Genomic DNA, 23,885 nt, shown 5'->3' on the forward strand with positions numbered 1-23,885 from the left:
TTTAAGAAATAAACTAACGAAAGGTCATTAAAAAATTAGTAGGTTTTAAATGGAATTTAAATAAAATAACAAAGCCAAAAAAAAAGTCTTTTTAAGGCCATTTTTAACTTTAAACCTTTTTAAAAACAAAGAAAGTAAATATAAACGGCAAATTAAATTATTTAAAATTAAATCGGATTTGAAATGTTTAATTTTCCTGCATATAAATGTACTCAGATGTTGATCTTTTGATCTAGGACTTTAAAAAACCAAGAAAATTTCTTAAGGTGTCCACAAATATATATAGCTATTTTTATATTAAGCATATTATTCAGTATAATTGTTTAGCTGCTTGTTTATAGAAAGACAACACTGAGTAGAAAATATATTGTATGTCAAATTCACGTAGAGTTTTTAGTTCCAACTATGAGCGCTAGGTGTCGCACGATAAACTTTAAATGTAAAAACCATGCTGTGGTTTCAAATAAATTGTTAATTCATTTTCGTTTTATGCTGCTTTAAACGAACTTAAATTAGGAACTAAAATTTGTATATAACCTATTTAAGCTTTAAGACCTATCTTCTTCTTGTAAGAAGTTACTAATCAGGGAATTCTTTTTTAAATATGGGTTTTCCAGCACCTCCTTATATATACCTACACAAAACACACTCTTCTTATATTAAACTACTTTCTTGACTAACAAAATGATAAAAGTCTTTAGGATCATAAAAATAAATTACTTTCTGATATTGTAAATATCTTCTGCACACCAAAATTATCGTTTTAATATTAACATTTACCTATTTTTAAAAAGAATAAAGCCTGTATTTAAACCCCCTTTATAATTGATATCCCTCTTAATTGAGTATAAATTTTAAGGTATAGTTACTAGGATTTTCTTCGCAATACTCACTTGATAGTTTGTCAACACTCTCGAATCGTTGCTCGACTTTCGAGCGGAGTGAGTCCAAGTCAAACGGAGCCGCAAGGCCGTGGTCCACGCTGCGCGATTTGCTCCTGAAAAAATGTCAGAATGCGGTTGTAAAATCGATTTTGAACGGAATTTTTGGGCTATTTGTAGCGATCGGAGAGCACAATCTGCTGCGATCCTTATCACTTACAAATTTCCAGCTCGAATTGTGACCATAACCGGGTAATAACAATTTATTTATTAGCTTTGCGTTTACCTTTTTCATTCAGCCTTTTTGTTGCTGCTGCCTGTTTTGTTTTGTGTTTTGCTATCGTTTTGTAAAGATTATCTTGACAATCGACGACTAGTCACCAAATATGGTAAAACGACGCATTTTAAATGTTTTTTTCTAAACGTTTTGCGATTTGTTTTTTTATTGTTTTGTATTTTTCCGATTAGCCTTTAAATAATTCGAGAGAAGTCACGACTTTTCATGTGGCTTGTCCTTAAGATGCTTTGCTAAATTAATATAAAGCATGTGCCGGCTTGCAATGAAAGGTAAATGCACAATTTTTCTAACGTTTTCTATCTTAATTTGCTGTAGGTTTTAAATATTTGATATAATTCCTGAGGCTTATATTAAATTAATACTATATAAACTTACAAATAAATGTTCAAACGCAGTTGATTTTTCTCTTTAACGGATGTAATGTTATAGATAAAATATATATTTTATAGAACTTCAACTTTTAATATAATGCTTATGGTTTCATCGATTGAATTTATAAGATATAACACATTTAAGCTTAAACTAAGAAAGCCTTGACTGGGCCATCTATCCTGAACCCAATAACTCATTCGTCAACTAAGGAAACTATCCCCATTTCCATTAATCAATAAATAACCTTATCATATATTAAGAATGGAAGAGTCCAACCGAAATCCATGTCCTTTCCGCATTGCCGAGGACTGCGGCGCTGCCTTTGGCATGGGCATCCTGGGCAGTGGTATCTTCCAGGGGATTCGTGGTTTCCGCAATGCTCCTTCCGGTCTGGGACGACGCCTGGCCGGAAGTTATGCCGAAATGCGTTCCAGATGCGCCACAACAGGTGGAAATTTTGCGGTTTGGGGAGCCACCTTCAGTGCCATTGATTGTACGCTGGTCTACATACGCAGAAAGGAGGATCCTTGGAACTCGGTTATTAGTGGGGCAGCCACTGGAGGGATCCTGGCTGCAAGGACCGGTATGTTGTCATTTTCTAGGGGATGCTATAGTTCGCTATTCTTTGGTCTAATCCCAAATCCTCTCTCGCCACAGGACTAGCCTCCATGGCTAGCAGTGCTGTGGTGGGCGGCATCATCTTGGCCCTGATCGAGGGCGTGGGCATAGGAGTGACCCGTTTCTCATCGGAGGTTTACCGCCCAGTGTCACCAGTGGAGCGAGAGGAGATCTTTAGGGAGCAACAGGCACAAAAGGGTTTCTCCAAGGTGGGTTTGGTTTTGATCTTTAATCTTGTATCCCAATCCCTTCCCCTGATATTTCCAGGTGAATCCATCTCCAATGTAGAATTATTCGCTGCGTCATCGGATAGACGTTGCCATCCATCCATCGCTCGACGATTGCATACAAATTTTATACGAGATTCTTTTCAGTGCTCCACGATTGGCGGCATTCCGATTTTTTTTAATTAAAATTCATTTGTCGTTCATTCCAAGTTTTAGAATCTTAAATATATTTATATTTGATTCGGCATTTTTATGGCTACGGTCTGAAGTCGGACTGGAGTGTTGTGTTCTGGCATTTGTTTTGGCATTTTGGGAGGCGCGTGTGCTTCCTAGCTCCATACTTGCGATTTTCCCATTTATTTGGTATTCCTAACCAGTCCTATAACCCTTCGATCGGGCAATAAGTTATCTACAGTTGGCACGACTGTTGTCTTGATTTATGCATATATTTTTATAGTTTTCTAAGTCCTATGATTTCCTTGTTACAGAATGATTTACTTTAATCAGTTTTATAATCAATATGCTTGTTCAATTGTATTCCTTAAATTCTCTCAAACTGCAAAATACTTTCTATTTTTAGAACGATTCCCTTCAATGTCGAATGTCCTTGTCTCTATTGTATGTGGTGTTCAATTTTCTTTTCCTTAGTTTACGCTGGCAGCATTTTCCTCACTATTTCCTTGTTTCCTTGTGGGTTCTGCTCAACTACGATTCACAAAACTAATTTCCGCTATAATTTTGGGGGCTGTGGAAATGGGTTTTCCTCTGTCCAAGATAGTCATCGATTCAATGTGAATCAATTGAATGACAGCCACATGTCCAAGTTGAATATTGGAATGGAAAATAGTCTTGGGCCTCCTTCGATAAGGTTTCGCTGCCGAAACGGCCGCCTTTGTGGGCATATCAAAATATTTAAAAATAATAAAGTTTTATTTGCGCGTGTCTTTTCGCTGCGTTGCCAATTAGCGGGCAAACGGCGATAACCATAATTGAATATCAATGATAAAAAATAAATATGCATAAATACAAACGTGTGTGTGTGTAAAATAATTTTCAGCTGGCAGCCAGCAGCCAGCAGCAGGCGCATGCAAACTGTTTTTGTTCGTAGATAAACAATAAAAATAAGCAAATACTAAATAATTATTTAACGCATATTTGTCGCCCATTCCGATATTTGTTTTCCCCATTTTAATTCCAGCCCCGTGTTTACTGCCATTGAGAATTTTCCACGGAAAGTCTTGGCCCGATCTAGCTTGTTGCCAATTGCGCAGCTGAAAAAACCTTTCCAAGGAGATAGGCCTACTACACGTATACCCCCCAGAGGGAGGAGTGAAAAAACCCTTGCAAAAACAAAGTCTGGGCTGAAAACAACTGTGTTTGATTTTAAGTTGGCGACATTTGACAACACGTCTCCCTCCATGTTATTTATGCATTTAAATTAAATTGAGTTCAGGCAGCGACCGAGCAATGGAATCTCGTTTGCACAGTTGGTATTCGCGTTTAAATGGAAATGTATTTCGCCTTTTGTTCTGCGCGTAAACATAAATAATTGTATATGACATAAATATTATTTTCGGAGGCTAAATATTCACTTTTCGCATTCCTAAGCATTTCAGACATTTCTTTTGGCTGCCAGGCAAGGCTAATATTCTTTGGCAATTGTGATCTTTTGCTCAAAGAAAATGTTCAAATAACATCTCATGTGTGATACAATTTCTCTGAATTTAAATTACTCATAAAGGATGCATTAAAAACCTTTTCTAATTGCTGTCTGGTTGGTCAGGAAATTCATTTTAATGGTTTCAAAAACTTGATTAAGACATCTTTCTCCGCTCTGTAAGCTAAGCTAATCACTGTAACTAATCGTTAGTAAGTCAGACTCGCTTCCGCATAAGTTGAAAGCACTGATTAGAAAATAAAATATACATTTAATAGCTGTCTTTGAGTAATGCCCAAGTTATTCTCCATTATTTCCCAGAAACTCTGTTTCAAGATGACAGTGAGTGCTTTAACACAACACCTTAGGAATGACTTGGGAATGTGACGTGTCATAAATGGCCAGAGGGGCAATTGAATAAATCCCAAAGCTCATTCACTTATGGTTACAACTCTCTGTATTTCATATATAGTAAATATATATCTTATCGGTCTTGTGCATTGTTTGCCCTCGATCATTTGGCCGTGGGCAGCGATCAGTGGCATGAACACCGAAAGCAACCAGTAGGAGCCACCGCGACGCTTTACTGACACAATTCCGCCCGAGTCTTAAAATGTCAACAACCCGCAATTGGTTTTACCTCCCACTGTCTCTGCATTTTTATTTGCCTGTCATTGGCTAGACATTGGTCCAAGTTGAACCCGGGCCAAGGGGTGACTCAGTGCCATTACGTATACGTAATGTGTGTGCGACGTACGAAAAACATGAATTATTGACTTTTATTGCAGTTGTGAAATTGATAATAGAATGCTTTCACTCGATGCTGATTTCTTTATATTCCGTGTGACTCATGGAAGTTGTTATTTTAATTGATTTTCCTTGGGGTAGGTTTATTGTCCTTGTAGCATTTTAATTTGTGATACTTTCAATTATTACTAGTAATTATTACTAAACTTCCTTTGCCTTATCAACTGTTTGCGCGGATTTTATCTGTCAATTTATTTATTTATATAGTACTTATGTGCTAAGACTTATAAATTATCAAAATTTGTTAATAAGACGACAGGGAACATTAAGATTATCTATAAATAATCTGATACTGAGTGTAATTTGAACTGCCTCCTTATAAATTATCAATATTTGCTGACTGTCTTAAATTGTATGTATATAGACCTCGAAAAATAATTTATTAAAGCGAAAGTTCATAAATTGTTATATATATATTAAACACAAGTTATGGTCACAATTGGCTGAAAGTCAATAATATGGTTATTGGTAAATACTTTTATAATAAATATATATACTATATGAGCATGCAGGTGCGTTAGGTAAATACACATAAAATATATCCAGCCATGCAACATTCAACAGCGATACACAGAGATATATGTAACAAGAAACAGATTTAATTATGTCATGCAGGCTTTATCTTATCATTCATTGTTGTTTGTGTGTGTGTGCTCAGGTGTGCATGTGCATGAGGGGGTGGGAGAGAGGGGGGAAAGGGGAAAATTGTTAGTTGCAACTTACCTGCGCACGGGAATCGCCAAATTGTCAACGCTGCGTGACAAACTGGATACATCTTGACTAGCCCTACGTGACCTGGCGCGTTCGCAAATCATAAGGAGCACATCGGGGCAGGCGAACAAAACCAATTAAATGAGCAATTTGTGCCAAAACAAAATACAGTAGGTCCAAGGAAATAAATAAGGAAAATAATACGATAAATAATACAATTATACATAGTATATATATAATAAACTACTAAATAGGTAAGGTTGAAAATTAACAAAAAACTAAAACACAAAAAAACGCGAGTTTAACAAACGCCAATTTTGTGGAATGCACACGTAGAAAATAGGGAATTTATCAGACCCAAACCCCGAATCCCGTCCGTCTAATTACTCTCTATATAGTGTCCATTAAATGTATATATTTAATATATATTTGTGCATACATACTATGTATCTGGGGGATAGCACGTGGTCAAGACGACTTTGAGCTAATTGCTGTGGAATCGTCACGTTCAGAGATTTCGAAAAGGGTGAGGCCATGGGACCTACTAAGTTGGGGGACACACTAATGATTATAGTTTAAATCAAATGATTACTACAGGCACGATTTATTATAGATTCAGTCAATTAAAAACATCTTAAGAGCTGGTAATTAAATTATTAAATAACAATGTTGCTTTAGTATGAAGAAAGGATCTATCCAACAAAAGATATTTGTTGTGGAAAAGTTTACAGGAAGTCATAGCAGTTACTTCATCTGTTTGAAATATGTTAAAAGTAAGAAACCGTCTCTAAAATCTCAAGTCATCAAGTCATCATAAAGTTAACTTTAATATAGAATCAGGTAATATTATTTTTTTATTAATCTACAATTTTAAAATAAATTCTTATACAAAAGTGCACTTTAACAATCACAATTTATTTGCAATCATTTGATGTTATCAAAATGGGGAATTCTGGATTTGTTTTTGGACACTCTCAAACACTTGCTAATAGCAGGTCCAACTTGAGCTAAAATGTACTTGAATTTTTGAGGGTTAACTGCTAAAAGACCGATATGATATGAGTGAAAAAATAAAACAAAAAAAAAAAAAAAAATCCCAAACAGCCTGTGACTTTTTTTAGTTAAGATTGCCAGAACTCAAGGTTTCATATATGGCCAACAGTCGCGAAAACTCTGATATAGACCAGGGTCAAAAACATTTGGCATAGAGAGTTTATCTTAATTTGGGGCAATCATAGAAAGTCGTAATTGTGTCTAATAGGTGTAGAAGAAATTTATGAGAAATAAGGTTTTTCTAAATAGGTCAATCAAGATTATGAAGAATAAATGAAACAAAGTATTCAATTAGATTCACCAGAGGAAATTATCACCCATCATCATCATTATTAATTTGTTAAGCTAGATAAACAAAATAAATATATATTTGTGTAGCTAATCAGCAGCGTATTAATTAAAATGGATTAATATCAATATATTATTATTTGTTTAAGGAAGCCCCCTGGTGAGAACTATTCAATAAACATTTATATTTACTTTGTACGAGTTTTAATGTGCTTTTTCGCTTAAAATTGACCCAAAAGCCAGAAAAGGCGAAACTCGATGGACAAACAAAGGGGAATCGAATGAGGGAACCAGAGGTCTCGTGCGTACGTGCTTAAGATCATGTTTGTCGTTTTCGGGGAATTACAATGGTCATGGGTCTTAAGCTAACCGGAAGTTAAACTCAATATAGAGAGAATCTTTGTCTTAGATCTAAGCTTAAACTATACAACAACTGATTGTCTCCAGTCTTCTAATCTTCTATATCATTTTCCAACTCAGCTGACAAAAACGTTTAGATTCAGCACCTAATCGAATGTGTTCAATGTTCCCCATAAAGATAAACATTTGTTTCCCCAAGAACTGCCATTCATTCGTTACCATGCAATAATTAATAATAATGTTTATGGCCAAACCTCTTCACTAGAACATTTTCAAGCCTAGAAACGTGAAAATAAATTGATAAATATCTAGGGCAAAGCTTAAAGGCAAATTGCTTACCAATAATATTGTGAGGTGATTAGAATGTTCTGCATGTTGTATTATTTTTTATTCATAACTTTTCCTCAAAACTAAAGACAAAGTAAGGTCTCAAATTAAATGCAATTTCTTGGCAACGTCTTGGCTTATAGTTGAATGGCTAAATTAACAGGAGATTGATGCATGTTTAGGCCGAATAATATAATCGAATACCGATTATTTGCCCGATCAATCATACGCCATGGTGTCAGCCGACATTATGTGACAGATGAGACACCCCGAGTAAGACAGAGAGTAAAAAAGCGGAATGGAACTAAAACAAGCAAAAGATAAATTCACTTGACACTCTGTTGACTTTTAATGATTCAATTTTGCTGTCCCAGCCGCGGTGTGTGGAAAATATTGATGACAAAATTAATTAGCTTGTCGGAGGAGGCGTCGCAAGCAGGGAAATACAAATACAAATTTCGCCCAAAGTCCCGGCCCTTATCAGCCATAGCTGAGCACAAAAACTAAGCAAACAAACAAAAACACAACAACCAAAAACTGACAGCAAACTGCAGCAGTTGTCTAATGTTTTCACGTGTCTCCCCGGGGTTCTCTGGTATTAATTCCGCCTTTGATTTTGATATAAGCAACTCCATTCTGCCCTAAAACTGGCCACCGACTTTTGATAATCGTATTTAAATTCCCTCCCCCTTAAGGTCTCTTAGCCTTTCCTGCCACTGCCACTTCATAATTAGAATTTTATGCCGCATTGTTATCTCTGTTTGCCATGGCTTTTTCTGCTGGCTAACAAATAAAAACAACAAAAAATAAAACGAAGGAAATGTTGTTTGCATTTGCCTGTCCCTGTTGCTACCAACTTAACGACAAAAGAAAAAAAGGTTAATTGGATTTTTGGACACATTTTTGCCGCTGTCTGTGCCATTTTTTTTTGGCATCAGAAAATGTGTCACCTTCGAGGGCAACTCACCTGCACGTGAGTTTTGCGTAATGAGAATAATTTTAGCCAACGAGAAGTTAGTATTTAAGTTGGCAACAATAATATATGACACGTACTATATATAATTTAGGGGAGAGAATGGCTTTCAAGGTGATGAAACATCAACAAACTTTACACTTCTAAGCTTACTAAATCTCCCAGGTTTTTGTAATTTGTAGGTTTTTTTGTGGAGTAAACGTTTCAGTTAAGGTTCGAATTTCAATGGAGTACCCAAGTTAAATAATTGTTTAAGCGGAATAATATTTTTGAGTAGTTAATAGCCTCTAAAGTTATTAATTTCTCAAATTATTAGCATTGAGACCTAGTTTAAGTACTTAAATAATGCTCTCTCTCATATATATTCACATTAATTTGCTCTGCAAAAAACCCCTGGCACATTTCCTGGGTTTTATAGTCAATTTCCCCATTTTATATCATCTCTTTTTGTCATCCAATTGATTCCCACAATCGCCGGACAGCCAACACCCAAAACGATTATTCATGAACCCGAGGCAAGGTCGCTGCTTATTCAATCTGCACTTGAAATTAATCCTCCTCCGCAAAAATCAACAACAACAAAAAATAAAATACAAATTTGGGTTAAGGTTGGCCTTCAACCGCAAACCGGTGAAAAAAAAGTAAAGAAAGTCAACTGCTTGGGCTACTGCTATCAGCCTTATCTTATTTGTAGGCATTTGTATTCTCGCGTATTTGTACACAAAAAGTATTTCGTAAATATTTAAATTGGCTGCGTTGTTCTTAGTCATGGGGAGTAATCGTCGCACATTTATATATTGCACGGCAACATTTTTTTGGACCGGCCTTAATTGAAACAATTAATTGCATTTTATATTACATTTGCAATGCCTGCCGGGTGTGAGCACAACGAATGGTGGTCAGTTGCCTTTAATTTCTCGGCGCCAGCGGCATTGTCGTAAATGAATTCATCACCAACGACTCGCTTGACACTTTATTTTTTATATATATAACCGAACTTGTATTCTCTTCACTCGATCGGTATTCACGTAGAATCTAGTTTGAATATCGTCGTCGTGTTTGTTAGGCATTTAGCATGAAGCCTATAATTTGTTCGACTTGTTCGTGTGATCTGTGAGAGAAAAGTTGTCGTCAGCCTGGCTTCATTAGCGGCTGATTGAGGTAATTTCTAGGGGCAGGTGACACCTGGTTGGAATATTAGGGAACCGATCCGGATAGACGAGCCCCTTGATAGATGGTCTCAGGGAAAACCAACGATCTTGGAAGGCAGTGAAGAAGTCATTTCCTAACCTATATCATATATATTCTTGATCAGAATCAACAGCCGAATCGGTGTAGCTATGTCAGTCTGTCAGTTTTTGAGCTATTTGAATAAAAGTTTGCAGTTAGTCTTAGATATACTCTCTCTATAAGTCGGAACAGTTGGGATCGAACGACTGTATCATATAGCTGCCATAGGAGCGATTAGAAAATGTATGCTTAGCTCGCTCTGTGTGTCTCTGGAGTTCTCTTTCTCTCTATCTCTCGCTACCCACCTCTAGAGATAGCTCTTTCTCTCTCACTTTCTCTTGCTCTCACTTTCTCTTGCTCTCACTTTCTCTGATGTTCTCATTGCTTGGAAAGTATAAATACAGGCATTGCCGTCCCGCTGGCCTCATTCGGTGCGCGGCCTCCCCGCTGTTCACATCATTGGTGGTAGTGAAGTGATCCTAATTACCCTTCAACTCCAAAATTATTACCTGATAACTCTTCAAAATGTTGTTTAAATTTTTTAAAATGTATCAAATGTTTAATTTTATAAATATTAAAGGCACATATGCTGGTATCCTAATAGAAACCCATACAGAAAAGCTTTCCTAATTGAGAAAAATGAATTTTTGGCTTATGATAGATAGCACATTGAAACCCATGATCCTATAGGTAACTTCCTCTCTAAGTTAGCTTCCCTTCTTGTTTGACCTTCATTTTTGTAAACTCCATCAAAATTATACAAAATAAACAATACGAAACAAAGAAATAATGCTTCGGTAAACCAGTTTGGCCAAAATTCAAAATATTTACACAAACTGACGCAGAAACAACAGCGCTGAGGAACTGTTATCTTTCATTTAAATTGAAACTTGCTTTACGTAAATTAAGATAAGAGCCGCCTTATCGCTGGGGAAAAAAAACTGAACAAAACAAAAAAACAAAAAAACGGACTGCCAATAAACAAAGCATTGAACAAAGCGGGAATCTAATTGAAGCGAATGCAAAGCATATCGAGTGAGCATTTCTTCAATAAACAAATATCGAAATTGAACGAGATTGATCGGGAATTCTTGCCATGATTTTTCCCCTTATTAAAGATCTCAGTTTTTCAGCGGCCAGAAGACGACACTCAAAGAAATTGCATTTAATTGGTTTTAAAAAGTCTCGTTTAGGGTAATGAATATTTAAACCCGTAAAGCCTAATTGCTTTGCACATTTCGTAATAAATATATATAAGCAATTTGAACAGTAAATAAATTATGAATTATAATTAACTCAACACACTCTCGCGAAAGGCACTGAGAATCCAGTTTGACACTTTGGCACTTTGCATTTGCATAAAATCACAATTTTTCGGGTGCGATCACGGATTCAGATACGGATTCAAAGGGAGACCAGAGCGATTGGATCAAATGTCTCGCTTCGCGACAGTTTCATTTCCAACTGACACTCGGAAAGCACGAATTATCCCATGGCTCCTCCGCTGGCCTGGTCCCAGTCTGTCATTGTTTAATGGCTTTGGGGATGTTATCATTCTGGATATTATGGTGTGCGTTTGTGTGTGACATTAATATGAGCATTTATATATATATTTATCAAATCAGCAGCCGAGAGCAATAAAAGAACTCTCTGGACTTTGTGCACACACGCACGTAATCACTCTCGGACGCCGGCGATCCACAGATCCCGATCCACAAACAGTTGCGATTCCAAGTGGAACCCAAGTTGGGATAGACCCCAGAATGTATCTGAACCATATGGGGGTAAAGTATCTCAGAGATATAGAGGGGTTAGAGTACCTTCTTATATTACATAAAGTTGCTTCTTAATATTATGAATTAAGATCCTTTGTTCTTATAGCTTTAAACATCCCTGAAGAGATCCATTCAACCCCTTCTACTTGGTTAATTTATTTAAAGATACAAACAAATCTTAAAGTCTTAAATCTGCAAATATCTAAATACATCTGACTCAACTAAGCCCAGTAGCTAACTCTGATAAGGAGATAAACCCGTGCCAGAACCGAATATATCTGAATCTGAAATCCTAATACAACTCAACTTAGTAGCCGTTGTTTCCAAGATAGTTACGAAAAGAATGCCAGGTTACGTCTTCCTTTGCGGTTATCAGGTTTTTGTTTGGTTTGCTTAAATATTTGCACAAGTAATTTAAAGGCGTGCTGAATGATTTAAGCAAATGCAAAGTGAGAAGGGAATTTCATTTAACAAATATATGTAGATGCTTGATACGAACTAGGAACTGTATGATATGTGTAAAATTTCTTGGTTTAATTTCCGCATATTGCTAAAGTGTAAATCGGTGGACTTCCTTTGATCAATCATTATGCCATTATTGAAGCTGTGAACTTTCCAACGTAATAACCATAGATATCTCATTTATAGCCAATTAGCATATGCCTTCCTGATCAATCATCGCATCACACCTGATCATTATTAAAAACCCACCTGACCACGTTGAGCTGTCCGGTTCCCCATTCGAATTTAAATGTATTACCTAGTTGCAATATTAATTATCTTGAAGAATTTTTGTCAAGCTTACGGGTAAGGCTATTAATCTTACCGTAAATATCGATAAACTGAACCCTGGGATTACATCAACCTGAACTTGTTTTGATATTATTAAACATTAGAGAGGGCCAAAGACAACACACATGGCAAAGTGTAAACAAACGAAAAGATCGCTTTTAAACAATAAAATTCTATAACAAATATATAGAGATATATGGCTGGGGCGAGGGCAGGTCTAAAAATGAATTACGACTCAATTGGTTTTATATTGAGCGGCAATAAAGAGATAGATGTGTTGATACCGAAAATGTCGGGCCACGAATGAGGTCTGATGGAAGCCTTTGGTCAGTCCATCATAAATCGTACGATTATAAACAATATAATAAGCCATAATATTTCCCAAGTGCCTGTCACAAATTCTAGTTACCATTATATTTTCTTCGTTTCTTTTTCGTGGTTTGGCTCCTTACGTATTTATTTTTGTTTAGAGTAAGTATTGTACCTAGTTTCTTTAAGGGTTCCCGAGTTCGTGTTGCTTTTCTTCTGTGTGTGCTAATTTGATAAGCTCAAGTGGGTTTTGGACTAGGGAGAAATACATAGTAAAAACTCGAGAAGTGTGTTTGCCTCAGTAGAATCTGATATTGAGACATTTTCAAGTGCAAAATTGACGGTTGCCGACTACCAACTCCTTAAACTGAGTCACTTCCACTCTTTGGACCCAAGAATGGTGTGAGTTCTTTTAGGGGAATGAATCAGAAATTCACAAGAGAGTTAAGATATTATAGATTATGGCCCAATTAAGAGGGTTTGAGTGAGTCAGAGGATGATGTACCCCCAAGTCTTGAATTATAATGATTTACTTAGGTTACATATTAAAGTGAACCAAACAATGACTTTAAAATTCAATGGGGGTTAAGTAAAAGCCTTTGGTTAGATCAACATTCACACTTGAATTGGTCACTTAAGAGCCAGACCAAAGTTATAAGAAATAATACCATTTTAAGTGGAAAATAATTCCACAATTCTTATGCATTTTGCATCTGCAGTGACACTGTTGTAAGGAGTTTGCTCAACAAATTCTGGCTCTAAAGTTAGGGTCGGAAAGCCGTGTGTATCTGTTTGATTTATGACATTTGCATACAGTCGCACCCATGCATATAAGCTGCTCAAATATTTACGCAAATTGTTGCGGTATTTAAGCAACTACTGTGTGGGCATTAGACAGGCATTGACTTGGCAGCACAACTAAGTCTAAGCACCTTATGAGATATTGTTGGACTAACTGGCAGTGACTGACTGACTGATTGACAGACTGAAACAGAAGCTAAATTGGAATCCCAAAGCCAAAGTATTCAAACTGTGCAAATATTCACGTGAGCCGAGGGAGTCTGCCTTGTGACTGGAGGGAGGCTGTTTGGAACCGTTCGGACCAGGTCTTAATTAACGATTTCGAGGGGCAAGCTATCGGATATTTGCTGGGAAAAATCCATAAATGTGTGGTCAGACAGAGAAACAGAACACAAGCCAATCGAATGGCATGATTGGCTATATTTTGGCTCTAAGGCTTAGACCAACAAAGCCCATTGACAAACAAAAGCTGGCTTAAATCCACTTTAAAGTGGATTAAATTGCCCCAAATAAGTTCAAGCTCAATGGGGACTAAAAGTATTTTTATACATATGCAAAATAAAAGAATTTAGTGACAGGCAATACTGGGCTTATTGTTAGCCTTATTTTTTGCTAAAGAGTGGTTGAATCTATAGCTTATATATAGTATATCGATCAGAGACCCCCATATCGCGTGCAATAAAAACGTGCTGCCTTAACAGTTGAAAAATCGCGCTACTTTAACAAATAGACCCATGTGGGTTTCCGATTCCAACGATATATAGTACAACGAATATGGCCAATTATTGTTATTGCCTTTGTTTACATTCCGTTGGACAATTTTCCAGCGATGCTTGTGCGCTCTATTAATTCTCTTTACAAGTTTAATTGACATTGGAAATTGTAAAATGCCGAGTTTTATTGCTCCCCCAGACCTCTTGCGCAAGGAGACATAAGCCCGATAAAGATGAATGTTTATATACTATATATTTATCACTAATAACTAATTTGCATGGCTGGATATCTAGGGTCCAAAGTGTCATCAAAATACATATTCTCCCTTTGTTGTTTGAATTCTTTGAGCCAATCTTGCAATCAATATTTATATTCTTTTTCTTCAACTAAGAAAAAGGTTTGTTGTTTATAAGGCCTTTTGGGCAATAATTTCCATTGTTTCTCGTTTTTAATTAAAGGAAAACAACAACAAAACAATCACAAATAATCAAGAATAATTAAAATGCGAAACAAGACGAAAACACACAGTCACAAAGTCACAAATCGAAATCGAAATCGAGAGACATGAGCAAAGTGTGACACGGGAAAGAAAACAAAAAGTAAAAACAAAACAAAATGCTGGTAATTAAAAGTAAGATATGACGAGAACAAACAAAAATTGTTTTAATTTTTTTTTGAGGAAGCACAAATTACACGAGGCATATTGTCGCGACAATATTGAAATCAGGGTGCAATATTTATAAGTCCCCCGCACATACATAATAATAAATAAGAGCTCGGTCTCGGGTATGCGATCGGCTGATTTCGAGGGCTTTTCTCCCCCTAATTATCTAAGATCGGAGCGGGCATTAACACATAATAATAATTATTATTATAACATGATCATAATGAGCCGTCTGATAGACAACCGGCTAATGGCAGATAGAGAGAGAGGTGGGTCGTTTGTGAAGGTTGAAACAGATCCGGAGCCACGGTTGGGCGTCTGAGGCAATGACTTGCCCTGGTAGTCAGGTAGCCAGGTCGGGGTCACCAAATGAACCCCTGATCTACCACATGAAGGTCTCCATGAAGAGTGGAGTATCCACAGGGGAAGAAGAGCAGGTGGGTGTTATTATATTATTTTTGGCCAAAGCCCGAAAGAGTCAGGAGAATTAACTCATCATCATCATTAATGCAAATTAATTGTTAAAGGAAAAGGTATATATAAATAAATTTGGGCAAGTTTTCATTCATTTTGTCTTATTTAAACAGGAAATAATAAGAGATACTAATATTTAACATTTAAAACCCATTTAAATTGTTTCTTTTAACCGTTCTCTAAAGATTTTCAAAGGTTTCCCTTCTAATATTTCCCAAAAATTAACATAAATTGATAAACAATTCAACTTTCCATGCTAAAAGCTTTTGTTGCCACCAATTTAGATTAAAACAAGTAACTAAAACTGAGACTTGGTCATTTGTTAATCACTGAGACCCCCTTAATATAGTCCGTTTTATATGAAAACAGAGGAAAAGCCCCCTGATGGCTTGGATTGGCTTCTATAGTTCAATCAGAGCAGGTTAACGAGATGGCAAAAAATACAAATCAGAGAGCTCCTTAATAAGAGAGTCCGCGAAGGTGATGAATGACTTTCGGTTAGTGCGTGAATCGATATGCTTAATTGGCAGTCGAGGCAATAAACCAGCTGCGAGGCGGCTCCTTGGGAGAAGTGTCTCCCGGAGGCATCGCATAAATTAAGCAGCCGCCGGGTTGGCTCTGAGGGGGTAGCCGGAAATGTATCTGAGAGTGTGTGTGGTTTATACGGGGTGTGGGAGTGTTTCATGCCGGCAATTAATCACATATTCGACGGGTGTTAGTTCAACATTGGCAGCGCAGGAGTAAAGGGTGGGGTTTCGGTTTCACAAAAGGATCTCCTACGCAATCGATGCATTTTAGTCACTTGGCAAGGCGCTTGTTAAACACGCAGACAGTTAGAGTTAACGCACGAGGAGGAGGAGTTGGAGGAGAAGTAGAGTGGCGAACCTGTTCTTGAAATTATCGGGCACAAATATATTCCACCAGGAGTGGCGCTTCTCACGCGGAAAGTATTCCCCGTGGCTGGGATCAATGCTGTCGTCCTCATCGTCATTTCCATTTCCATTTCCATTGCCATTGGCATAGCTGCTGGAGCTTTCGGTCAAATCGCTCTGCGACTCACTGCACATCATTCCAGAGTCCAGACTTCGCTGGTTAATATACTCCATCTTCTTGCGCCGATGCCTGTCCAGCTTGGTCTGCAGCGAACTGCGCCTGCGCCGCTGACGATCATTTGTGGGTCCCTCGTACGAGGTGTTCAAACCCTGAAGCACCGGGCGAGGCGACTGACTGCCATCCTCAAAGAAGGTCTGTTTGCCTGGCTCATTGGGAGAGCTGGCCCGGATATTCTCCTCCGAGCTGTAAACGATATCGGGACTGGTGGGAGTGCCAGAGCCATCGGATTTCTCGCTGCGGACAGCTGATTCATACGAGTCTTTGGTGGAGTTCTGCAAGGATAATGATTTATAGGGTTCAATAGGGGGAAAATGCACAAAGGAGATGGGTTGAAGTAAATATAATTAAGGACTTAACTCACCTTACTACTATCACGGCGCAGAAAGGACACAGCAATCGAGCTGCGACGCTTCTGGCTCTTGTCCGATTTGCTGGAGAAGAGTCCCAGAGCTAGGGAGCTGCGCCTCGGAGGCTTCTGTGGCGGCAACGGGGCCGTGGCATTCAGGCTGCTCTCCGTGTCCCCAGAGTCGCCATCGTGCTCATCAATATTGACCAGCGATGGGATGGAGGCACTGGCCCAATCCTTGCGCAAACGGTACTTGCCGTTGTCAATGATGCTCATCCTGGCGATTGGCTTTGCTCCGTCGGATGGATGATGAATTGGGGGTTACGACCAGCTGCTGGCTGCTGGTGACTTCTGCTCGGACTGCTGGACTGCTGCTAAACTGCTGCTCACCGTTGGGCGCTGCAAGTAGTCCACCCGATTAATTATCGGTCGAAAGCATGCTTTTTTCGGCTGCTAATTGCTGCGCTCCAATTACTAACAAAACCCAGTCCCTCTCTTTCTCTCTGTTTCTGCCGCTGCGGTTGCGAAACTTTTACTTTCAATGAACTCCATTGAACCGACATTAGCGTGGTAATTAGCAGGCCGTTGTCGGTCGAGCGGAACGCTGTCGTAGTTGTCGTAGTTATTCCCCTCCCTCAACGACGACAATAATGAAACCAAATAGCAAACACTGGAATACCTAAGTGCATCGGTACAAAGCACTATCCATCACCCGGGGCTTTGGCAGGGGATCAGGGCTGGGATTACCATTAGGGGAATGAATTGCACGAGCACCCGGTGTCAGAGATGAAGTGACTCCGGCGAGTAAACAGTGGATCGTTGTGTAAACACGGTGTGAATTTGTCGTTGAGAATGAATATTCATTAGATTTGCCATTCGACGAGATGTTTTTTTAAAGACAACCCCGAATATAAGAGGTCTGTTTGGGGATTTAGCAATGAGAACTACCCATAATGGTTGAAAACAACTATAGTTTATAGTTTAAAATTATTAATGGGATCAAGCACTACAGATGCAAATTAGATTTTAAATATTCACATAGAGCAAATACTTTAGGTTGTTACATATTCTTAGAGGTAACTAACCTGTTTAATAAAAATGTAAAATACAAACTCATTAAGGGCTTGAGATCATTAGGTTTAATACAATCGAACACAGAGTCAGATATGAGGTAACAATATGTAGACAGAGATTGCTACTGAATAATACTTGTGCTAATTTCCCTAATAAATATTCATTTGTATTCATTAAATCAAGTGAGTACAAAGGCGGCATACTATTACAAGTAAACACTTGGAATTGGGCCATTTATAAAGCTCTAATAAGGCAACATCAATTAATTAAATCAAAGATTCTATAAACATCTGTTAGATCGAAATCATTGCTCTTTAAGGTATTTACTTAATGAGTAAAATGAGTAGGCTTATTAGCTGTTCAAATGCCCAGAAAGGGCTATTCAAACTTTTATAGGTTTCATTAACAACTGAGCTGGATTTGGCGGCAGGCAATCCTCTTACTTTCAACCAGCTTTCTTGCCTGCAAATTCCCCCAATAATATCCGTACTTACGGCCCCCGAATTACACACTCCATTGCCCGTCCCGGCGGAGGTATGTAGTTGAAGCAGCAAACAAAAGCAGTTAATAATGCAAATTAACTGAAAAAAAAAACTTCATGACATCATTTGGACGACTAACAATGGGCCATAACCTACGACAACAAGTACAGAGGGCCGTACAGCATGGGGTTATTACAGAAACCAGCACAATGATGACGATGATGACTGACTAGAATGGGAAGGGAGTCTGACACGGGATACACCCCACCTTCCTCTCTGTGAAACCGAAATCGAAAGTGGCTAAAGTTTAGCTTGAGTTGGCTTACAACTGCCGCTATCACACGATTCTGGCGCGAACAATAGACGGCTGACAGGCATTTAAGGGGCGTGATATTGCATATGTTTCTGTAAACCGTCAGACGTTACAATTTAACGCCAGAACGAGTCGAGTGTGTGTGTAAATTCAATTCTCACCCGGCCCCGGCCAAATTATAGTTAATGTTACCGGCTAATCGTCAGAGGGCTAATTGGAATGGGTCATTAGACCCCACGCGACAAATGATGCGGCTTGTTATTCACGTTTAGTTGTGCACCCCAGGAAAAATTCTATTTAGTTATTTTTTCTAATTGAAAATGGGTTCGGTTATTTATTAATAAACATACATATATATAGGGTTAATGTTAAAAAGTATTGAAATGTATGTTTTGTAAAATAAATCCTAAGATTTCTCTGGGATATTTTACTAAAAGTTTCTATGTATCTTTGGTTTGTAAAAATTGTTAATATAAAAATTGAAATTGAAATAGTTCTGGTAATAAAGATATTACAATTACAAGTTTTTCTTCTATTAAAAATGTTTTCCTTCGTTTTTGAGTTCTTTGAAATTAAATTAGGAAAGTAGTTCAAACTATACATATTTAATGTATCTAAAGTATTGTGAAGAATTGAATAAAATCACCCTTTGCATTTATTCATTTTATATTCAATTTAAAATCTTACCAAACCCTACCAGTAAATTAAATCACAAAAGCCCTTGATATAAATGATAATTTTCGTGTTAAAAAATTAGACAACGTCTTGAATCCCCGAAGATTAGATCACCCAAGTGGATTGGCACTTGACAGCTCTCCTACTTACATGTGTCCCTGGCATTATCTCTCGAGGAGCTGTTTGCCGATTTGCTGCAGAGTTTGTGCGCAAACACTTGACTCCGGATCGCAGCGTAAATAATAATACGCGACGCCTTATCGGGGCGAGCATATAGGAAGAGAGCAATTTGAATATACGATTTTGCCATATAATGGGAGTGGATGATGGAAAAGAGCCAACCTTGTCGAGTCGAGCGGGAATTCGAGTCGAAACTGACCACAACCGGTCGAACTCAAGGTGCTTACACCGCAGGTTCGTTCGACTTGGTCTGGAGTTCAAGCTCGCTGGAACAGGCACGTAGAGTAAGTCACGGGTCTAGGTCTAGGTCTTGGTCACCATTGAGCCGCGAAGGTGGGGTCCCGTCCCTTCCATCCATATCTATAGCCCACTGAAGAGTCTTTTATTTATTAGCTTGTCGCCTGATCAATTGTGCAATGTGTGCATAAATAAATAAATATATAAAAACCTATCTAAACCAAAGTCCAAATTCAAAGTCTTACTGTGTCAATGTCATGGCAAGTCAGGCGAATAAACTGGCCATGGGTCTGGATCTTAATATAAGCATTTATACTTTAAGGTATTTGGGGAGTAAAACTTAATACTTAACAATGTTTCACTATAGCTCACAAGCTAATGGCGCATCTTCCATCACAGTTCTTTGGAAAATCGACAGCACTGTGTCAGTAAATCAAAACTTTCCATGCAAAACCCCGCAGGAACGGAAAACTACAGCACGTGATAAGCGGAGTTGCGACTGATAATGCTCTAGCCAGTGGCACGAGAGCATGGACTTATAAATAACACTCTGAGGGGGTTACGGATCGTCTGGTACTCAGTATTCCGAGTGTGGCAAACAAGGGTCTATTTAAAAACAGAAAAAAACACACATGACGAGGCCAACTGCGGCTGCAGCTGCAATTTGCAGTGCATGGCAAGGTCCAGTGGAAATACTGATAAACTTTTGATTTGCCCAAGTGTGAAAACTTTCCATAGTCTATGTTTATACGTAGTGGAGAAATATAGATTGCAGCATCACAGGAAGTTCCAGGGGCAGGGAAATATGATTGCCTTGAAGCAAAACTTTGGAAAGCCAATCGAGTTGGCCAAACTGTCGGCCGACATTGATTTATGGCCCACTCGATGGAGCTAATCTCGAGGATTCGGTTTTATGATTGGGAAATCCCAAGAATTGTACGTTCACAATCTGACAACGATTCGTTTGAGGTGAACAAGAGCCCAAAGGTTATTGCATTTCCTGGTAAAGATAGAAAGAAAGATAAAATATAAAATAAAGATATTTTAAATTACATGGAAAGCTAGGAGGAAAATCTATGAAAGCCTTAGGGATCCCACTGAGAAATTCATACACAACCTTGGATAACTTCTATTACATTTTGCTGGGGATTAAACACGTGAAATTGCACTTTCGATTTCGTTGCAGAACAGGCAGTAGCAAGTGTATCTCACAGATACACACAATGCTCTCTGGGTGCGGACACGTTATGGGGCCAAGCCAAATGAAATGCGAACAAGCAGGGGAGACAACATGCAACTGAATCAGAAACACACAACGGAGAGACAGAGCAGAAACAAGAGCAGCACGATATAAATAAACCCACTCAGACGGCGCAACAATGGCCAACGCGAGATACAAATGTATCTACACACGACAATTTGGCGGATACATCGCGTGTGCATGGCATGTAAACGATATGTCTGACGGTGTGTTTAACCAATTTGCTACATTAATGCCGCCAAACAGCTGATCCGGGGGTAAGCAATTGCTAACCAGATGAAAGGGAAAACTGCGGGAAAACTTTACAAATTCTCAAAATGCCCCAAAGGCATTGCCACTTGTCTATGCATTTGGGGCCACTCTCTTTATGTTCATATTTTGTTTATGTGTAATTATTATTTGCGTAAGCAGCTGGCAATTGTTTATAAGCGCACCCTCACCTCCCTCATTTGCCTAGCTGGCGAACCGGTTGAGCAAACAATTGGATCCGTAAGTTTCGATATCATGAGCGAAATTCCAAGGCAATTATTAGCCGCTGCCTGCACCCTCAGTAGTGAGTGGTGCCACTGTTAATGTCTTGATCCATAAATCACAAATTTGGAATAATTAATTCCCTTTCGCATCTTATGCTCTCATTCGGAATTGAAATCAAAACTGGTCGCGGGTGTCGTTGAACTGCTTTCGGGTTTTCATGCCTGTGCGAGTGCAAAATGTATCTACATGCGCTGCCAAGATACAAATGTATCTACATGTGCTGGCTACCGTTTTAGCGGGCGTTGTCATTAGCCAAAGTGTCAAGTGGTCGACGGAGAAACAAATGCATGGCGACAACCTGAAGCTTTGACGTCTGTTTGCGTATCTGCAAGATATGCAGCGCTTCTGTTCTGTTCTCGCTCGCATTTCCTTTTTGGAATTGGAATTGGAATCGAAATCGGAATTGCAATTGGAAACGCTTCCACTGGCTGGCAAAAAAAAACCAATTGCATCAGCACTGAGCAGCATTTTGCTGTTTGTTCAAGCCCAGTCTCATGTGACAAGACGGCCAGCGCCTTTATTAATAGACCCGACTCGGACACACTCTGCTCGCATTCCTGTGCCTGTCCATTCAGTCATTAACTAACCTGTTTACACCTGGCCTGGCTTGCACACCTAATGCGCCCCTCCGCCCCTCTAAGCAGGGTGGGGCCCTCGGCTGCGGGCGTGGGAGTGTTCCTTTCTTGGCTTCTATAAATGCGACCCGATGGGGCAAAAAACAATGAAATAGGTGAGGTAGGGTTGGGTTGGATAGCTTAGGGTCATTGGTTCAGCCTTAGATCGGCGATGGTCATCAAGTTCTGGGTTGGACTTTATCTTTATTTTCTCATATTTGTTTATTTCTTCAGTTCGTTAAAGGCACACCTCTAAAGGTGACACTCTTCTATCTCTCTATACCAGATCGTAACATTATCATTCTTATAAAAAAATATAATATTTACCTACAAGATTCTACACATTGACCCAAGTAAATACAACCTTCAAATGGCAATAACCCATTTCTTCCCAAAACGATGTCTTGTATCTGGTAAGATAAGATTCCTGTTAGTTTCTCTTCTGATAAACATTCCCAGAAAAAAAATTTCATTTTCAGGTTACAAACACCTCCACACCCAGCAGCAAAATTCAATGTAAACAAACATTTAAACACGATATAACGAAGGGAAATCAAGTTGTTTGCAAACAAACAAGAGCCCCGTTCGATGGCATTAAGTATCTTATCATCATCCGGAATATTTAGAACAAAAGCCAGCTACTCGGCTAAGCAGAACACGTAAGCCGTAAAAAATATAAAAATTCCAGAAACACATACGTAATAATACATACGTTTCAGAACTTTAAGACCAATTTTTTTTTTTGACAAAGTAGCAAACGGGTCTCTCACAAAAAAAAACTAAGCTTACCAGGCAGGGGATGATCTCTTCTAATAATTCTTTAGAAATTATTAAATAGAATAGAAATAGAGTCTAGAATAGAGATACTACTGTGTAGTACTATTTATATATCAAAATATTGAAGGGCCCTCTTTTGTAATTTCAAGTTTAACCAGATTTGGCGTGTGTCAAGTTCAACTTTAAATGTGAATAAAGTATTATATTTACGTGAAAATCCCTAGATATTGCCCACACCTGTATCTCAGTATTTTGTCTGCCGGCATTAATAAATAAGCAAAACAAAATGACGATATAAATCCGCCTTAGAATCAAACACATGATACTGAAAAGCCGCTGTCGGCAGACTGACAAACGAGCCCAAGACGGTGGCATCTCCGGGGGGGCAGACTGTCGAGTGGTGGCAAGTGGTAACCGGAGAGCGGACATTGCCAGCTCGACATGGCGACATGAAATGACATAATCCGTAACCGTGACACTTGAGCCGATTTGTGTGTGAACCTGGGGACAGGCCGCAGAAAGAATGCTGACTCTGTTGCCGATCTGTATCCGTATCCGAGTTCGAGTACGAGTACGAGAACGAGTCCGGCTTTTTCCCATTGCTCTGCTCGAGCCGGTCAACAATTAAGGCATTCTGGCGACTGTGGTTTTCAATAATTACTTACTGTAGTGGAAACAAAAACAAAGGTATCTTACCATGGCGGAAGTCGAAGCCGTTTCGCACCGCCTTTGTTGGCGGGGAAACCAGTTCGGGCTCGGAATTCACTGTCTCCCGCGCAACTAGTCAAACTCAATCAGGCCCAATCAATCGTCAACTTGTGTTCCGCAAAATGTGAACAGCTTAGAAAACATCGGGTCTACGCAAATAAATTACAAGTGCTCACATGGGTGGGCTGACGCCCATCGGCACCGCCGATTGGGAAGACTATATAAAGTCGAATATATATA

The 23,885-nt window shown here is 38.7% G+C and overlaps 2 protein-coding genes across 34 annotated transcripts in view; one reads left to right on the plus strand and one right to left on the minus strand.

Annotated features, from left to right (window-relative positions):
- mtd (TLD domain-containing protein mustard) overlaps nucleotides 1-23,885 on the minus strand; it is a 90,647-nt gene that overhangs the window by 33,278 nt on the left and 33,484 nt on the right. For 15 of the 33 annotated variants that reach the window (XM_086826200.1, XM_086826189.1, XM_086826188.1 and 12 more), the window contains one exon: nucleotides 894-997. In XM_086826200.1, coding sequence (XP_086682326.1) covers nucleotides 894-997 — 104 coding nt within the window. Of the gene's footprint in view, nucleotides 1-893; nucleotides 998-5,583; nucleotides 5,656-7,526; nucleotides 7,551-7,611; nucleotides 7,751-11,107; nucleotides 11,290-16,216; nucleotides 16,717-16,805; nucleotides 17,190-23,885 lie in introns of those variants that run through there. The other 18 variants (XM_020943676.2, XM_086826180.1, XM_020943673.2 and 15 more) reach the window with 5 other exon arrangements.
- Nucleotides 1,313-2,643, plus strand: Tim17b1 (mitochondrial import inner membrane translocase subunit Tim17b1). Its single transcript, XM_020943695.2, has 3 exons — nucleotides 1,313-2,134; nucleotides 2,209-2,378; nucleotides 2,437-2,643. Exons 1-3 carry the CDS (start codon nucleotides 1,813-1,815, stop codon nucleotides 2,455-2,457), a joined length of 513 nt encoding a protein of 170 aa, XP_020799354.1. The 5' UTR covers nucleotides 1,313-1,812; the 3' UTR covers nucleotides 2,458-2,643.

The sequence above is a fragment of the Drosophila serrata genome, unplaced genomic scaffold, assembly GCF_035046125.1.
Source record: "Drosophila serrata isolate PLE 108 unplaced genomic scaffold, ASM3504612v1 contig_156, whole genome shotgun sequence".
Lineage (NCBI taxonomy): Eukaryota > Metazoa > Arthropoda > Insecta > Diptera > Drosophilidae > Drosophila > Drosophila serrata.